Raw genomic sequence first — 16,590 nt, forward strand, 5'->3', positions numbered from 1 at the left:
CCAGCTCTTTGCAATCCAATGGGCTGTAGCCCACCAGGCTCCTCTGTCCAAGGGATTCTCCAGGCAAGAATACTAGCGTGGGTTGCCATTTCCTTCTCCAGGGAATCTTTCCAACCCAGGGACCAAACCCATATCTCCTGCATTGGCAGGCAGATTTTTTACCACTGAACCACCTGGGAAGCCCTAATTGGTATCGATATTTAGATAAAGAATAGAGATGCTGGCTAAATCATAGATTAGATAGGTGGACAGATCCATTGAACATTGGTCCACTGATTCACATAAGTGCCAAAAGTGTCACAATAATCATGTACAGCACAGTCTCACTTACCTTGCATATAACCCTAAGTAACAGGAATTTATTATCTCCATCTTACAGACATGGAAATTGCCATCTAGAAATATACTGAATGAGTGAAAGTCGCTCAGTCATGTCTGACTCTTCCTGACCCCATCGACTGTAGCCCACCAGGCTCCTCTGTCCATGGAATTCTCCAGGCAGGAACACTGGAATGGGTAGCTATTCCTTTCTGCAGGGGATCTTCCTGACCCAGAGATCGAACTCGGGTCTCCCGCATTGCACGCAGATTCTTTACCTCCTGGGCCACCAGGGAAGCCATAGAAATATATGAGATCACACTCAAACAGAAAGTACTAGAAAGGGAAAATTAAACTTTGGGCTTCTGATTGCTGGACCTCTCCCAGCCCTGCCTGCGCTGTTCTTTGCAATTCCACCCTCTGGAACATGCTCCAGTTTCTCCCAGCTGAGAGAAAGAGAGAGAGGAGCTGGGACAGACCATATGAATGCTTGCCTTAAAAGTCTCTGATTCTATGTTATTACCAGGCCCCTTTGATTTTTCTCTCACAGGCTCTCCACAGGGAAGGATTCCAGGTCTGACCTATCATTAGAGGGAGAATAGGTCATAAACACTATTGACTCAACCTAAAGACAGTAGGGTTTCCTCAGGGAAACCAGCACAGCAGGTGGTCCACAGGGCTGGGCCTGGCAGTCCATATCCCAGCTCCACTCTGCCTTCAGCATCCCCTCTCATCCCACGCTGTACTGTCCATCATCTCTCACCCACCCTGACTCCAAGTCATGTGCATAAGTGCTAAGTCACTTCAGTTGTGTCCGACTCTGTGCGATCCTAAGAACTGCAGACTACCAGGATCCTGTGTCCATAGGATTCTGCAAAGTCCTACCAGCGCCCTACTAAGTACCAGTTAAACAAAACCTTCCAGGACACCGAGGACAGCACCTGAAGGAGGAGACCCTTTTCAGTGACCTGAGCTCAGACCCATCCCGTTTCCTAAGTTTCTGAAGGGTATCCAGCTACAGGATCCACCCACTCCAGGTCACGCCACTGGAATCCCCCGCCCATGGCAAAGAGGCCTGGATACAGCAGAGAACTGAGGGCAGAAGGCACCTCTAGCTTTTAGGAAACCTTGGCAGATCTTCATTAAGTTTCAACAGAAATCCAACCGCTGGACTAGGCACCTAGATTTGGCTCTTAAGCCTGGCCACCACTGGAAGCTTTAAAACTACCAACCTACCTACTTAGAGGTCTTTCCTGGTGGTTCAGTGGTAAAGAAACCACCTGCAATGCAGGAGACTCAGGTTCAATCCCTGGGTCAGGAAGATCCCCTGGAGAAGGAAATGGCAACCCACAACACTGTTCTTGCCTGGAAAAATCCCATGGGAGGAGGAGCCTGGTGGGCTGCAGTCCACGGGGTCGCAAAGAGTTGGACATGAGTTAGCGACTAAACCACCACCGCCTACCTAGCACAGTCAAATCAGAAGTTCTGGTCTCTGGGCTTGGGGAAAACTCCCCAGGGGATTCCAGTGTGCAGCCGAGGTTTGCAACTGGCTCATCGCAGAATTTCCCTTCAGAGAACAGTCAGCCTCAGCCACAGGGACCCCACCCCCGCAGCATCCTCCCTATCATTAGGGGAACATTTAGTCACATTCAAAGAGCGCTAGCTCCCATAGGGGTTAACCAGAAAGAACTCTAATTTCTACTCACTGTCATTCCCCTGGGTCATTACCATGGCAGTTCAGACAGACTAAAAGCAAGGAATTTGGGTAAATGGCTTCACCCAACAACAGCAGCCAGTTGGAGGCAGAGCCCTCAAAGCCCAGAGAAAACAATCATTTCCCGAGAAGAAACAGGGAAGTCCTTTCAAAGAGTAGAAAGGGGAAAGCCAGGGAAAGGGCCCCTAATGGAGTGATGAGGGATCAGAGCGATGGACGGCAGGTTGAAAAAGGCAGACCCTTCTGCCAACCCTTGCCTATGACAGTCATTTATCCCTTTAAGACACCGTGTATGATTAATCGTTTAAAGAAGGACAGAATGTTCACCTATTATGAAAAGTCACTCTGATGAAAAGCACAGCAGTCCGGGGCCAATCTGGGCAGGGAGATGAAACAGCTGCTCCATCCTAGTTCCTGCCTTGAACAGGAGGTGCCTTCAAGAAAACCACTGAAAACGTACCTCATGGTTAGTTTTCCTAAGTGACTAACTGGGTATGTCCCGTCTTACTAATCACTTCTGACTCCTCCCCTACAACTCAGCACTGAGGCTGTCCAGGGAGCAGTCACAGCGCCAGGCTCTGGAGAGAAGGTACGCAGGCAGGGTTGGGGGGAGTGATGGAATGCAGTGGGGTGGTTTCCAACTGTGCTTCCCCAAGCCCTAGGATTTCCCAGAGGCAGAGGAGCTGCCAAGACGGAGGGGAAGGAAGAAGTGGAAGAGGATCCGGGCTCTCCCATGGCCCACCAGTGAGCAACAGCTGCCCTCTTTCATCAGTCTCACTTGCCACGTAGGGGCTCCCCTGTCAGATTTCACATGAGAAGAGGAGAACAGTGCTAAAGATCCCAAGAGAAGAAGGAACCAGGGGTCAAGGCTTTGGTCCAGACTCAAGCTGCTGTTCATCAGGCAGCCAGCTTCCGTGGATGCCGCGGGCCATATAGTAATGGGTAGCGCCAGATCCATGCACTCGGGAAATCTCTGCCAGCTCACTCAGCCAGCACAGGGAACAAGGGTCTCCTTGGACACACATGTGTCAGGCAGGCTCTTATCTAGCCATGCAGAACCCTGAGCCCATGCGATGCTGACTGTTGGAAGCCTGTCCCTCTCATCAAAGGTCTTGCTGGAGTCGATCACAGGCATATTCCCAACCACACCCCCTAGTTCTAGCTGTCACTCTGGGCAACAAGACTAACAGGACATACCCAACCATCAGGATATCCTGCTCCATGGAAACTCAGAATAGGCTCTAGGAGCAACCAGTAATGGGATTCTCCTCCACCCTCTGTATACAGGAGTTAGACCTGATCACGTAGGAAGGAGATGCCTTCTTAAGAGATGACGTCACCCTTCTGTGGCCTGGGGTGACTCCTAAAGCTGTAACTGCCAGTTCTCAGGGCCAGAGGCCAGGCAACACACCCTGAATAGATTAGGGTAAATGCCACAATGTCCATGAAATAGGGTCTAGGACCCAAACAGAACTGTCTCTGCTTCCCGAAGGGCCTCCACGTATGTGTGCTCAGTTGTATCCAACTCTTGTGATCCTATGGACTGCAGCCCACCAGGCTTTTCCAGGCAAGAACACTGTAGTGGGTTGCCATTCCCTTCTCCAGGGGATCTTCCTGACTCAGGGATCGAACCCAGGCCTCCTGCATTGCAGGCAGATTCTTTACCATCTGAGCCACCAAGGAATCCTTGTATGTCAAAGTGCAATTATTTTGGATACACTATTGTTGTTCAGTCAAACAGCTGTGTCCAACTCTTTGCGACCCCAAAGACTGGAGCCTGCCAGGCTCCTCTGTCCATGGGATTTCCCAGGCAAGAATACTAGAGTGGGTTGCCATTTCCTCCTCCAGGGGATCTTCCCAACACAGGGGTCAAACTCACATCTCCTGCATCTCCTGCACTGGTAGGCGGATTCTTTACCACTGAGCCACCTGGGAAGCTCCCAGAAGGGGCTAACAGACTCTAAATCCCACTGGGCTATGAGCTCAACTCATGAATGGCCTCCTTCACGAGAACAGCATCTATGGATGTGTGTGCTAGCCCTTCAGGAAGTGGGGGCTACATTCCAGAAGGATTCATCTTTTTCACTCTCTTCCTCTGCTCTGCTTGGCACCAGGCATTAGGTGGTCAGGCCAAAATATCCCAGGGAGTGCATGGGTTCTTGCAGTTCCAGCCATTCGTGGACAAGATTTGCACAGTGACACCTGAGCTGGCCCCATTCCGTGGCGTCGGCTTCAGAAGGCACTCATGTCCATAGGTGAAATGTACACTTTCACCCACGTGGGGCTTGGGGAGGATGTGAGGCGGAGCGGACAGAAAGAACCCATGCCCACAGCCCATCAGATAATGTGGCTTTCTAACTGCCAGCCCACAGGCAGATGTTGTGGGGACAACTCAGGTCCTGGACTCAGAGACTTTCGTCTGATGTGGTCGGGTTTTCCTGTAAGCACTTTCTAACCCAAGTCAAATGAAATGATGCAAAGGGAATAATCAAAGTATGGATTACAGACGCATTCATATTCCAGTGCATGTGTGTGTTCACACATGGACCCGTCAGAGGCAGGGAGCAAACCCAAGCGCCACGTGGATGAAGAAATGACAAGCAGTGGCTTGCCCCAGGGATGCTCCGAGCCAGGAAGGCCCTTCACCTTGATGTAGGCCTTCTGCCTCCACCGGCACGGCTCTCTAGGAAGAGCTGGATAAGCCAAGGGGCTTCAGAGATGACTGCTGAGTCCTCCGTAGTGCTCAGGGACCACCCTGTGCACTCAGAGGGCAAGCTCCCTCATGAGAGGACCAGCATCCCCACTTCCTTCCGAAAGATGGAAGGAGCAATCCCCCTTCACGACCTCAGGCTGATGCTCAGGCTCTGGGTTTTCCCGTCCAACTTCCCTCCCCCAACCATTCCAACAGTTGATTGGGCCGCAGTGGCCAGGGGCAGACGACAGAAATGAGGGCAGTACTAAAGAGACAGTTGCTTTGGGGGAAATGAACACAACCAGTGAATGTTGTCAACACCAGACCCTCCTCCCCACCCCCAGGATTCTTGGTCCACTGGCACGATATGCAGATGAAGCAGGAAACCAAGTCCCATGAGCAAATAAGCTCATCACATCATTCATTCATCCACTCATTCAGCCATGCATCAGTGGAGCAAGTGTCTCAGGAGTAAGACACTGCTGGGTGTGGCGGGGGGCAGAGCGGGTGGGGATGAAGACGAAAGAGACAGGGCTTCCCTGGTGGTCCAGTGGTTAGGACTCCACTTGCCAATACAGGGGACACAGATTCCATCTCTGGTCCAGGAAGATCCCACATGTCGCAGAACAACTAAGCCGATGTGCCACAACTACTGAGCCTGGGCTCCAGAGCCCAAGAGATGCAACCAGAGAAGCAACCACAATGAGAAGCCTGTGTGCAGCAAAAAAGACCCAGAGCAGCCAAATAATTTTTATAAAGACAAAAGAGGCAGAGGAGCCATGATCAAACTGTAACACAGGACAAACGTCCTGAGGACTAAGGCAAGATCCTTAGCCATCTAGAGCCTGCAGATCTGGCATGGACCTCCAAGAGCCCGACTTTCCAATAGCTCCCCAAGCTCACGTGACAATCACCAGATTCAAATACAGATTCACAGGTCACCTCAGCACCCTCCAGGTCAAGAGGTAGGGTAGGGCTCAGGAAACTGAATGTTTTAAGAAGCACCCCAAGTCACATCAGGGAACCCAGTCTGCTGACCACACTTAGAGAACCCCCGCTCCCAGCAAACAGTCAGGTCGGTCCTCCTGCAGTTGAAGCCTCTTTCCTCTGGCTCTGTAGAGAGGAGCAATCCAGAGGGCATCTCCGTGGAGATGGGAGGTTTCTGGTACCTGATGTGAGATGGAACAATAATAACCACCACAGCTGAGTGCTGACTGAGGGCCGGGTCCTGTTCTGATGGCTCCACCGTCGATCTCTGCGACAACTATCCCCAGTCTGCAGCTGAGGCTTAAAGCAGAGGTCACACAGGTGGCGGGGGGTGAGGCCACAGTTGCAAGTGTGCACTCCCATACCTGTGACCTGCACTGGTGAATGGGGTGAATGTCCTGCCCTCTGGCCCCGGTCTTCCCCTCTATAAAATGGAGATAACTGTTCTTGCCTGCTTCCTAGAGACTCTGGGGTCTGAACTCTGACGGTCACAGAGCCCCCAGGACGCCAGCAGCACTTTCAACAAGCGGCACCCTTGCCACCTCCATGACCCCTCAGCTGGTCTGGATGCCGCCTACCGGGTGTGTGTCTAGAGCCTCTGCCCACCCATCACCAGACAGAAAGGGCAAAGGACGTTCCCTCTGCCCCGCATGGAGGGCCCCTTACAAAGATCTCATTGTACTTTTCTCAATGACAGCCTCTGTTTCATGGCAATAATATTATTTTCTGCCACTGACGTGTCACCTCCATTTCCAAACTGGGACCATTTGGCTGCATTTTGCACTGCAGGCTGTGCCTTGCAGACAGAAATGGAGCCTCCAGGTCCCGTGACCTGAGAAATGCACAGCAGGTAGCAGGTGAAGACACATCAAGTAACATGACGTGGAGCAACGCAGAAAGATGGGAGAGAGGGGTTACGGGGAGCATGGTGTCAACTTCCTTCAATGGCTTATTTCTGTTTTCACTTGAAATTCTTCAAAGTGTCCGAAACATTTAGTGCTGGCCTCAATATTTATTAAAGAAGCTACAATCTCATTGAAAGAGCAGGTCACAGGTACCAACGAAGTCTCACTAAGCTAGCTATTATTCCTCTTTGCAAGGCTCCACTCTGAAGCACACTCTAGCCACTCACTCACTTGAAGCAATACAGAATGCATAATCGGCAAGCAAAAAAAATAATTCTGATTTCCTCATCTGTATTATTACCACATGTCTCTTGAGGGAAGGGCAGGCAGTGGTAATTCTATACACGTCCGTAACCATGAGTTTGGAGTGTGACAACTTGGGGACCACATCCCCACGACCTCTGCTTACTTTCATTCTTTGAGATTTGCTCATTAAATCTCCCCACTTTTTAACTGTGCCAGCAACTCTGCCTTAAAGGATGCTTGCATTCTGCCTGACTGAGTGGGTCAGGCAGTCAGATTTTTTCCCCCTTCTTTGTTCCAATGCACAATAAGGCCATCTGCTGCCTATTCTGGGCCTGCGGTCCAGGGGCAGGACTCTGGAGACATCCCTCATCCCTCCACAGAAGGAACCCACCAGAAAGTCAGGGAAAGATGCTCACGCTGCTGAGAAAGAAGGCCAAAGGGAAGATGAGGATATCAGCAGGAAGGGATGTGCTCACGAGTGAAGGTGGGTGGGGAAGGGAAGGCAGAAAGAGACAAGAGGACTTCCCTGGTGGTCCAGTGATTAAGACTGTGCTTCTACTGCAGGGGGCACGGGTTCAATCCCTGGTCAGGGAACTAAGATCCCATATGCCACATAGCATGGCCAAAGAAAGAAAAGGACAAGAAGCAGGAAAGGCGCCAAAGAATGGATCAAGTGTAAAAAAAAATTTTTTTTTTTAAAAAAAAGAATGGATCAAGTGTGAGTAGTGAAGAGGCAGAATCAAGAAAGCAGGATGGAGTCTTTCAAGAAGTCAGAGAGAAAGCAGAGTGTTGACGGACCTGTGGAGCAAAGTGCAAGTAATTAAAGGCAAACTACGTCTCTGAGCTCAGTGAGTTGCCCAATGTGGGAGCTGGAAAGGACATCCAGGATCCTCAAGTGCAAATCCTTCACTGTGCAGACAAGCAGCCGCGAGAACTGAGGTGATTCCCAAGGTCCCACAGCAAGTTGGTGTGGCAGGTAGACCAGATCTCCAGATGCCTCATTGGGTATATTTGTACCTCCTAGGGCTGTCCTTTGGTTCAATGATAGACATCACTGATCACTCCCTTGAAGTGAAATGAAAGTCACTCGGTCGTGTCTGATTATTTGCAACCCCATGGACTATAACCCGCCAGGCTCCTCTGTCCATGGATTTCTCCAGAATACTGGAGTGGGTTGCCACGCCCTCCTCCAAGGGATCTTTGCAACCTAGGGACCAAACCTGGGTCTCTGCATTGGAGGCAGATTCTTTACCGTCTGAGCCACTGGGGAAGCATTATTTGTGACTTACTAACAATCTGTGACCAAGGCAGGGGCCTACAGGGGGGCCTACAGGGACTCCAGACTGAGGCAGTTTATAACCTTGACTGGGTCTTCCAGGCTGACACCCGAGGAGTCTGTTTCTCTAAGGTCCAGTGTGGCTCCACGGCCCGCCCTGGAGGAGGTGCGGAAATTCCCACTGGTGCCGGTGAGTCCTAACAGACACCACTGACAAAGCAGCAGGCATCCACCCTAGGCCAGTGTCCCAAGATGTGTGTGGACACCACCCACAACCACAAGAATGGTACCCTCTAGGTTAAGAGGTAACATGTGCAGTAAGAAAGAAGTAAGGCTTAAAAAAAAAAGCTTTTTCTGGTCAGTGATGACACCCAGAAGACCAGGAAGGACACAAGAAGGTGAATGCTTGATTTAAGAAGTCAAAGAGCTCGGACGAGAAGGGGCTGGCAGTGTTCTGCCAGGAGGTAGGGAGGAAAAGAGGAAGCTCAGAAACAGATCCTGCAACCACACATTAAGAAGAGCATCAATTCAAAAAGTAACCAGCAAGATAGGTTTTTCTAAAGCATAAAGCACTAAGTTCTTTCCACATTGACCCTCTTCTAAACTGAACTATAAGGTTTTAAGACCGACTGTATATTGGCTTTCACTCCTGGATAAAATCTTTTTAAAAAAAAAGGAAATAAAATAATGCCAACTGCAGCAACATGGACAGACCTAGAGATGACCATACTAAGTGAAGAAAGTCAGACGGAAGAAGATAAATATCATATGATCCTGCTTATACGTGGAATCTAAAAACTGATACAAATGAACACATTTGCAAAATACAAACAGACTTACAGACATAGAAAACAAATTTATGGTTACCAAAGAGGAAAGGAGCAGTGGGGAGGGAAAAATTACTAGTTTGACATTAAGAAATACACACTACTATATATATATATATATTAATAAACAGATAAATAAGGACTGACTGTATAACATGGGGAACTATATTTACTACCTTGTAACAACTATAATAGAAAAGAATCTGAGAAAGAATAGACACACATAGATATATAACTGAATCACTCTGCTATACACACAAAACTAACACAACTTTGTAAATCAACTTCAATAAACAAATAAAAATTTAAAAATTATGTGTCTAGTGGGTCAATGTACAACTTGCCTACCTCCTCAAAATCAAAATGATATTTGTCAAAAGGGCAATAAACAAGTATGCTGGAAACTGACCATTCACAAACACTTCACATTTGTTAGGAAATATACTCTGGATTCTGCTGAATGAAAAGCACACATGCTACAGAGCAATATTCATGGGGCACCAAGGTGTCCATGGCAGAACAATTTTCATATCTTGACAACAACTGAGATCTGCAGGTGCTTCTCTGAGCAGGACTGCCCAACTCCATTTACGTCAAACCCCAAGCAGGAAGTAATCCTTCCATTTGATGTTCTTATCAGTAGAATTAAGTTCCTGGTTCAACAATTCATCTGCTGTACCCTGGCCTCATTCCAAAAAGATACACCGTTTAGGAATTCTTTAAAAGTCAAAATCAAATACTTAGGAGCAAAGGCTCAAAACTGATAGCTCTCTGAAGATTCCTCCACGGACTGTTGCTTTCAAAGTGATCACAATCAAATCGCATTTTCAATCTAAGAAAGACAAAAGTTCTAGAGCCACTTTTTTTTTTTTTAGTCCTACTGAAATTCTCAGGTTCAACTGAAGAACCTTAGAGCTGGACAGAAAATGAGCCTAAGGCTGGCCTGCCCCCATCACTCCCCTTACTTGGAAGACCCATCCGCTGTTCAGTCTAGCAATTTTCAGAAGGAAAGACAACAACACAGGCTCATGTTCTCGTGATAATGGTGCTCAGGCACTAAGAATATTTGTAAGCTGTCTTACTGATCATGGTGGTTCCTCCAGCCAGGGCTGCCTTGGTGCCTTGGAAGAAGTCATCAGCAGAGGTCATCCCCTGATCAGGCATCTGGAAGCGGGTATGGACATCAATCCCTCCAGGGATCACCATTCTGGAATGGGCTTCAATGGTCTTCACTCCTCCCGGCACAATCAGGTTTTCTCCTATTTGCCTAAATAAACAGGGTGGGCAATAATGACCGTAAATGAAATGTCCTAAATCAAACAGCATCTGACAGACACCTTCACCAAGCCCATAAACATTCCTTCTCTATATTCCAAAGACTTTTCAGGTTATTGTTATTGTTATTACTCATAATGTCTGTGCCCTACTCCCTACCCACAAGAAGCAATGTAGAGCATACTAGAAAACAAAATTTAAATAAGGCACCAGCGGCCGATTCAAGGTTTAGTTACCAGAAAATCCATATGACCAAATGATAACAAAGTCCCAAGATATTTACATAAAATACTGCCATACTTTATCACACACCCAGTTGAATTACTTATCCTATAACAACTTTCTCCAGACCTGCTTTCACTTTACATTTATTTTCACCATATCCTTTTCAACAAAGAGAAATGAGGATTAAAAGGGTATGGAGTAAAACAAAACAAAGCAAAAAAATAATAATAATAACATTCTTATTATGAAAAGTAAACACTATGATTGAAACTACTTAAAAATATGATTAGCAACTCAGATAACAGAGGTAGAAAATTATTCATTCACGATGAATAATGAATATAAATTAAATTCATTAACATGCATTAATGAATATTCGTGGGTGACATGAATTCCCTTCCCATTTTTAAAAAAGTACCTCTGCTACATCTGTCTGCCAGTTTTTTGAAAAGGTAAAACTAATCACGAAGGAGTTGGTCAAGTTCTAAAACAAATTAGTGATGACTAAAAATAGCACATGGGCTTATTCACTCTTCCGCCAGAGTCTTACGGACCAGATCATGCTGCTTTCCAGTTGGGGGAAAATGGAACATGAAAGTCATGGTATTTGAGAGCCTGGAGCTGAGACTGTCACAAGCAAACACACATGGAGAAAACATTAAATGTTGAAATGTTAAAACCTCTTTTAGGATCATAAATCAGGGTGTGAGTTTCCAGGCAACACACCCGTTCACTACACTTTTCCACTTCTCTGGATTGGTTTGTTGCTGGCCCTTGATAAATGCTGCTTATTTAAAAGATGTCACTTGCTGCAGTGTTTGTCTTTAAACAGATGTGCTATTTCTCCAGGGCCTGTGAGCTGTCCCAATTGGAAGGGCATGAGAATACTGGGATGTTCTCAACGCACTTAACCCTCTAGGGTCCAAAAATACCCTAATTCAATCACTGTTCTGTTGTTGTCTCCCTTGAAACACAATACACAGTAAACACAAGGGCAGTCCTATTTGTGTTCATTGACACTTAAAGAATGAAATCTAAAATTGCCTTGAATGAGGCAGTAATTTTTCTCTGTGGCCTAGTAATTAATTGGGTTCCCTTTGGCCCCAACAACTTGGATTCTTGATTAAGAAAGCAGATGTGCTATCATGACAATGAGGCTGTATTTTGTACCTGTGTCCTCTAACTATCCTACCCTCCACACACAACAACTACGTTCTAGGAACACCTTTAATATAGTCAATGGATCATAACCCAAGTATTTGGCAACAAGAAAACATTGTGTCACATTGGTTAAAAATAGTCAATTACATAACACGTAAGGAAATGGATGTGCATCCAATTGTGGCTTTGAATTCCCTAAATCTGAGCTTTGAAATTCACTAATTACCAGCAATCAAGCTGTGTTTAAACAGATATTAAGTTAGTGTCTCTTTGAAGTCACTAGAGCTGATACTAGACGTCTGAATTGTACATAATGCTTAGCAACACTGCAAGGTACCCAAATTTGTCAAGATGATGAGTTACACTTACTTGATCAACCCATCCTCCATGTATATGTCTGCATAGAATGACTGGTCATCATTAACAATTTTACCTCCTTTGATCAGAAGACGATCACTCTGAAACAAAGAAGTAGTAAGGTCATAATGCATTCCTGATTCACGATAAGACAAATGAGCTAAGAACACTTTCATTGTTCCAAAGAGATGCTCAAAGTGAGCCAATTTGGGAAAGACTCAGTGACAAAGGTGAACCCGTATGTGGCAACCTATTCATCATTTGATGAGTCAGAACATACTGGCAAAATTCAAAGCTTGTCCTAGAGGAAAAAAATCTTTCTCAATTGGACCCAAAAGCAAAAAAGAATTAAAAAAAAAAAAAAAAAGCCCAACAATCTCTCTTTAAAGAGCTATTTAAAAACATTTCAGATAAAGAAGACAATTACTTTAAATAGCTTTAGGTTAAACTTCATGTTAAAACAAAATACACCCACATGTAGGGGAAGTCAATTCTTGGCGAGGTTTGTGTGGGGGAAAAATTAACCAAAGTCTGTTGTCATGGGATACTCTACACAAACACATTTGGTTCAATTATAGCAAGGTTTCAATTCAGTATGTTATCTTTGTGGTAAATCACAGCAACTGTAGGTGGGAAGAAAATACTTCAAAGATGCACCATTTTAACTGTTCAGCTGTTAAGAAAAAGGTAAAGTTTTCAGATAAAGTAGATGAGAGGACAAGTTCTAAAAATCTCACACCATTATTGACTGTACATGTACTTATATTTTAATTGGTGCAAAAAAATATATGACAAGCAGCCCATAAGTCACAAGAATGGAACAGAAATGTTACATTATGATTCATCTCTACAGAAATGCTGTTGATGGAATCTTATGCTAAAATCCTGTGTTCCGCGGACACACACCTGTATTATTCCACAGAAGGGTTAAATGATTGCCCTTTTTATATGGTTTTAATATGGTCCATTTTAACAATTAACTCAAAATTCAATTAAAAAAAATATTCTCATCAAGTGCAATTTATGTTTAGCACCTACCAAAATGAGAAAATTAAAGCAACTCTTTAAAAAAAAAATGCTGCCTGAGACATAGGGGAAAAGACTTTTACACATAAATGCACACACACTTGGGTTTAGAAAGTATTTATTGTTTCTCTAACATAATCAAAAACATTAAGATTATTTTAATTGTGTACACTGTGGGGGCCTTCGCTCTGCTGCAGACTTTGAGAGACAGAATAAAGAGGCAGCAACAATTCCTGTATTTACATAAAATAAATGTAAAAACTTTTACAAAATCCTGCCCTGTAAACCATGTCACCCCAGCTGCCAATCAAACCTGTGAGGTGGATGGAGCCAGATTCTTGTTCCCAGGACACAGACAGAAACTGAGACTCAGAGAGGTTAAGCCACTGGCCCAAAGTCACCTGATCCAGTGCATGAACTGTCTACAATGACCTCCCCCTCTTCCCCAGTACCCAGCTTTGACAGGATAAATATCCCTGGGGAGGCAAGGAGAAGCCCTGCCCTTCACCACCTGCTCGCTTAGTCACTGCGGTACCTGTCTCGGCCATCATGCGAATCCCAGAGCCAACAACATGTTAAGAAAACAAGAGAGAGAGAGAGAAACATCACAGCCCAGCTCACTCGTGTGGCTTCTTACATAAGAGGTTGGCCATGCTGATGGAGGGAGGGAAACCATGCTATAGGTCCCACTATCCTGCAACCAGATTTTGTTAAAGGGTAAAGGGGGCGCTCTTTTGGAAAAAAAAAAAATCAGTCTTGTTGATTGTTTGCTTTTTACATTTTTTTCTCCCCACACTGTCAAACCGAAACTGCCTTTTTCATTCACGAAGACAGCGGATTACTTCAGGCTTGCAGCAAATCTGCTCTCCACCCGCCCCCCACCCCACGCCCCAGATTCCTCTCTCGGGCGCAATGAACACATAATGTGGGGTGCCCCCGCGCTCGGCCCTTTGGGATTCTGGGTCTCTCGCCCTCAAGAAAAAGCTAGCAGCCACCGCCTCTGCTCATCCTCTAAAACCCTCCGGAGCACACGCCCCCTCCCCCGTGCGTTTGCTCCCACATCCCTCTCTTGCGGATGGGTGTGCCCTTGTGCATCCACTGGAAGCCGGGGTGCCGGTGGCCAAGGAGGAAACCACAGTGAAAGCGCGCCCTCAGACCCAGCCCTAAACACATCGTGACTTTTCAAAGATTCTTTCTTTCGGTCACCGTCTCAGCCCTGGGTTCTACCAGTTGCAATCGCGTTATCATTATATAACAATGAATTTCCCTCGCGTTCCTCCCTCCGCGGGATATCATTCGGGGATGCAGACAGCGAAGATTGGCGAGAAGAGAAGATGGGGGCGGGGGAGCAGCGGGAACAGGAACCTAAGTTCATCTCCCAAGCATCGGAGAGTCATCGTTTGGAGCTCCTCCTGATTTACAGACTAAGGACCCCAAGCCCCAGGGCTGCGCCCGCATCTCCGGCTGCTGCGATCATTGTCTGGCCAAGGCCGGGCCGGGCCATCTGCTCTGCACGTCGCGCAGCGCCATTACCTCCCCGAGCCCGGCTTCGCGCTGTCCCCAACGCCCACCCCCCCTAGCCCGCTTTGTATAAGCCAACACGGAGGCCTCCCTGGCTGCAGAAAGACACAAGAAAGCGAGCCCAGAGCCCCGCCAGGATCCCAGCCCCAAACTCTGGGGCGAGAAAGCCAATAGGGCCATCAAAAATCGGTCTTAGTCAACAAAAAGCCCACGCCTGTCCGTCCCTACTCCCCCCCCCCCCCGCCCCCTCTGCTCATCATCACGTCCCTGTTTTTCCTTCCAGTTTCTCCAGGATCCCGGTACACCCAGCCCTTCTCAGCATCCCTCCGCTGTCATTACGCCTCCGGGCTGAAACCGCTCCTTTTTCTGAAGAACCGGAGGAAGGCTCCAGAAAGCCCCTTATGGTGGGGGCGGGAAATGGGGAAGAATCCATTTCCCCGTCTTCCCCCTCAGGCTCCAGGAGTCCAGCCCCGCAGCACGCAGCCGGGAGAACAATATCCGAGCTTCAACCATGCATATTCAATCTGAGATCCATTTGCTTACACCCCGCAGACCAGCACCGCAGCATCCCGCTCTGACAATAAAAGGATACAGCGGATCTGGCGCGCTACCTAAAACGACCTTAATGCACTCACGCTCCTATTTTAACGCCTTAGAAACTATGCAGCTTACAATTCCATAGGATTGCGTCTCCCATCACGATCGCCTTCCTCGGTAACAAGAGGGTAAAGAGAAAAAAAAAAGTTGGGTTCCTCTTCCTCCCCCTGCTTTAAAAAAAAAAAAAAATATATATATATATATACATATATATATATATATATTCTTTAGACCATCTGTGCTACAAAAAAAGGTTGCTGGCCGATCGCATATCGCCCAAATACCCAACTCACCGTGATGCGTGGAATATTTTTCTTCCCCTGATAAGACATCTCTCTCCTGGGAAAAAATTAATTTCAAAAGAGCAGCTTTAAACAAAAATTGCCAGGAAAGACACTTGGTTATTTTTTGCAGGATTGAAAAATGTGCAGTCGAATAGCTGGTCTTGCTGATAGCAAATATCAGGAACGTAAGAGATAAATGCAATCCTCTGTCTCTTTTTCTTCCTCTCCTCCAGCACTGCCCCAGCTAGGGCGGAAAAAAAGAAAGAGAGAGAGAGAGAGAGAGAGAACAGGAGGGAAGGGGGTGGAAATAAACTACAGCAATAAAAGCCTCGGTTCAAGTCTGCCACCGCGGCGCATGCGCCGCCAGCCACTCCCTTTCCTCTCTGGCCAAAGCCATCCGCTTCGAGAGAGACGAGTCCTGATTGGTCACAATCGTGGGATATGCAAATGAGTGCAGGCGGGGAGGGGAGCGGCGCGAGTGCGCGAATTGCTGCAGTGCAGCCGAGGGCGGCGGTCGGTGCGTGCGCCCGATCGGGGAGCGCGCCTTTCGCGCCCTTTCTTTGGACCAGGGCCTCGGCCACCGGGGCTGGCAGAGGCCCCAAATGCAGCATCAGCAATGCAGGGATAGCGGAGGGGTGGTCATTACGGACAGGGGGAGTCCAACCCCTAGACGGTGGGCTTAGATGGGGCCCCGGCGGCACGCACACGCTCGCGCGCGCCCCGATGGATGCCCGCCCGCGCGCCAATCCGCGGAGGCCGCCGCTGCAGCCCCGCGTGGGGTGACTGCGCCGAGCCAATGGCTTTGCTGGCGGCGAGCGCGCGACTGCACGGCCGGCCGGCGCCGCGCCGCCCGGGAGGGGCGCCCGAGCCCTCCTCCCGCCGTCCTCGCCTTTCGCGAAGGCTCGCTCGGCCTCCGCCCAGGAGTCGACGGGGGAATTCAGATGGCAGCGAGCGGAGGGAAGGGGAGCGGGGCGGGAAGGCTCCGCGAGGCGCCGCGCCGGCCACGCCCGGCCCTGGAGAGGGGCGGCTGGACGCGGGCCTGTGGGCGGCCGGCGCCCGGCTGGGCTCGCCGGGGGCGGAGAGGCGCGGGCCCGAGGTGAGGCTGCGGATAAGTGGAGCCAGAGGCCAGGCTTCGGGCATCCTTGGCCTGGCAGCTGGAAAAGAAAGTCTGAAGCCCTC

At 48.1% G+C, this 16,590-nt stretch overlaps 1 protein-coding gene across 1 annotated transcript in view; it reads right to left on the reverse strand.

Annotated features, from left to right (window-relative positions):
- Positions 1-15,733, reverse strand: part of DPYSL2 (dihydropyrimidinase like 2) — a 79,609-nt gene extending 63,876 nt beyond the window's left edge. Inside the window, exons 1-3 of the mRNA XM_043927167.1 lie at positions 15,421-15,733; positions 11,996-12,084; positions 10,048-10,232 (exon numbers count right to left, since the gene is read on the reverse strand). Of these exons, the coding sequence (XP_043783102.1) occupies positions 10,048-10,232; positions 11,996-12,084; positions 15,421-15,459 (313 nt within the window). The 5' untranslated portion in view covers positions 15,460-15,733. The remainder of the gene's footprint in view (positions 1-10,047; positions 10,233-11,995; positions 12,085-15,420) is intronic.
- Between the last annotated feature and the right edge of the window lie 857 nt (positions 15,734-16,590).

Source organism: Cervus elaphus, chromosome 16 (genome assembly GCF_910594005.1).
Source record: "Cervus elaphus chromosome 16, mCerEla1.1, whole genome shotgun sequence".
In the NCBI taxonomy this organism is placed as follows: domain Eukaryota; kingdom Metazoa; phylum Chordata; class Mammalia; order Artiodactyla; family Cervidae; genus Cervus; species Cervus elaphus.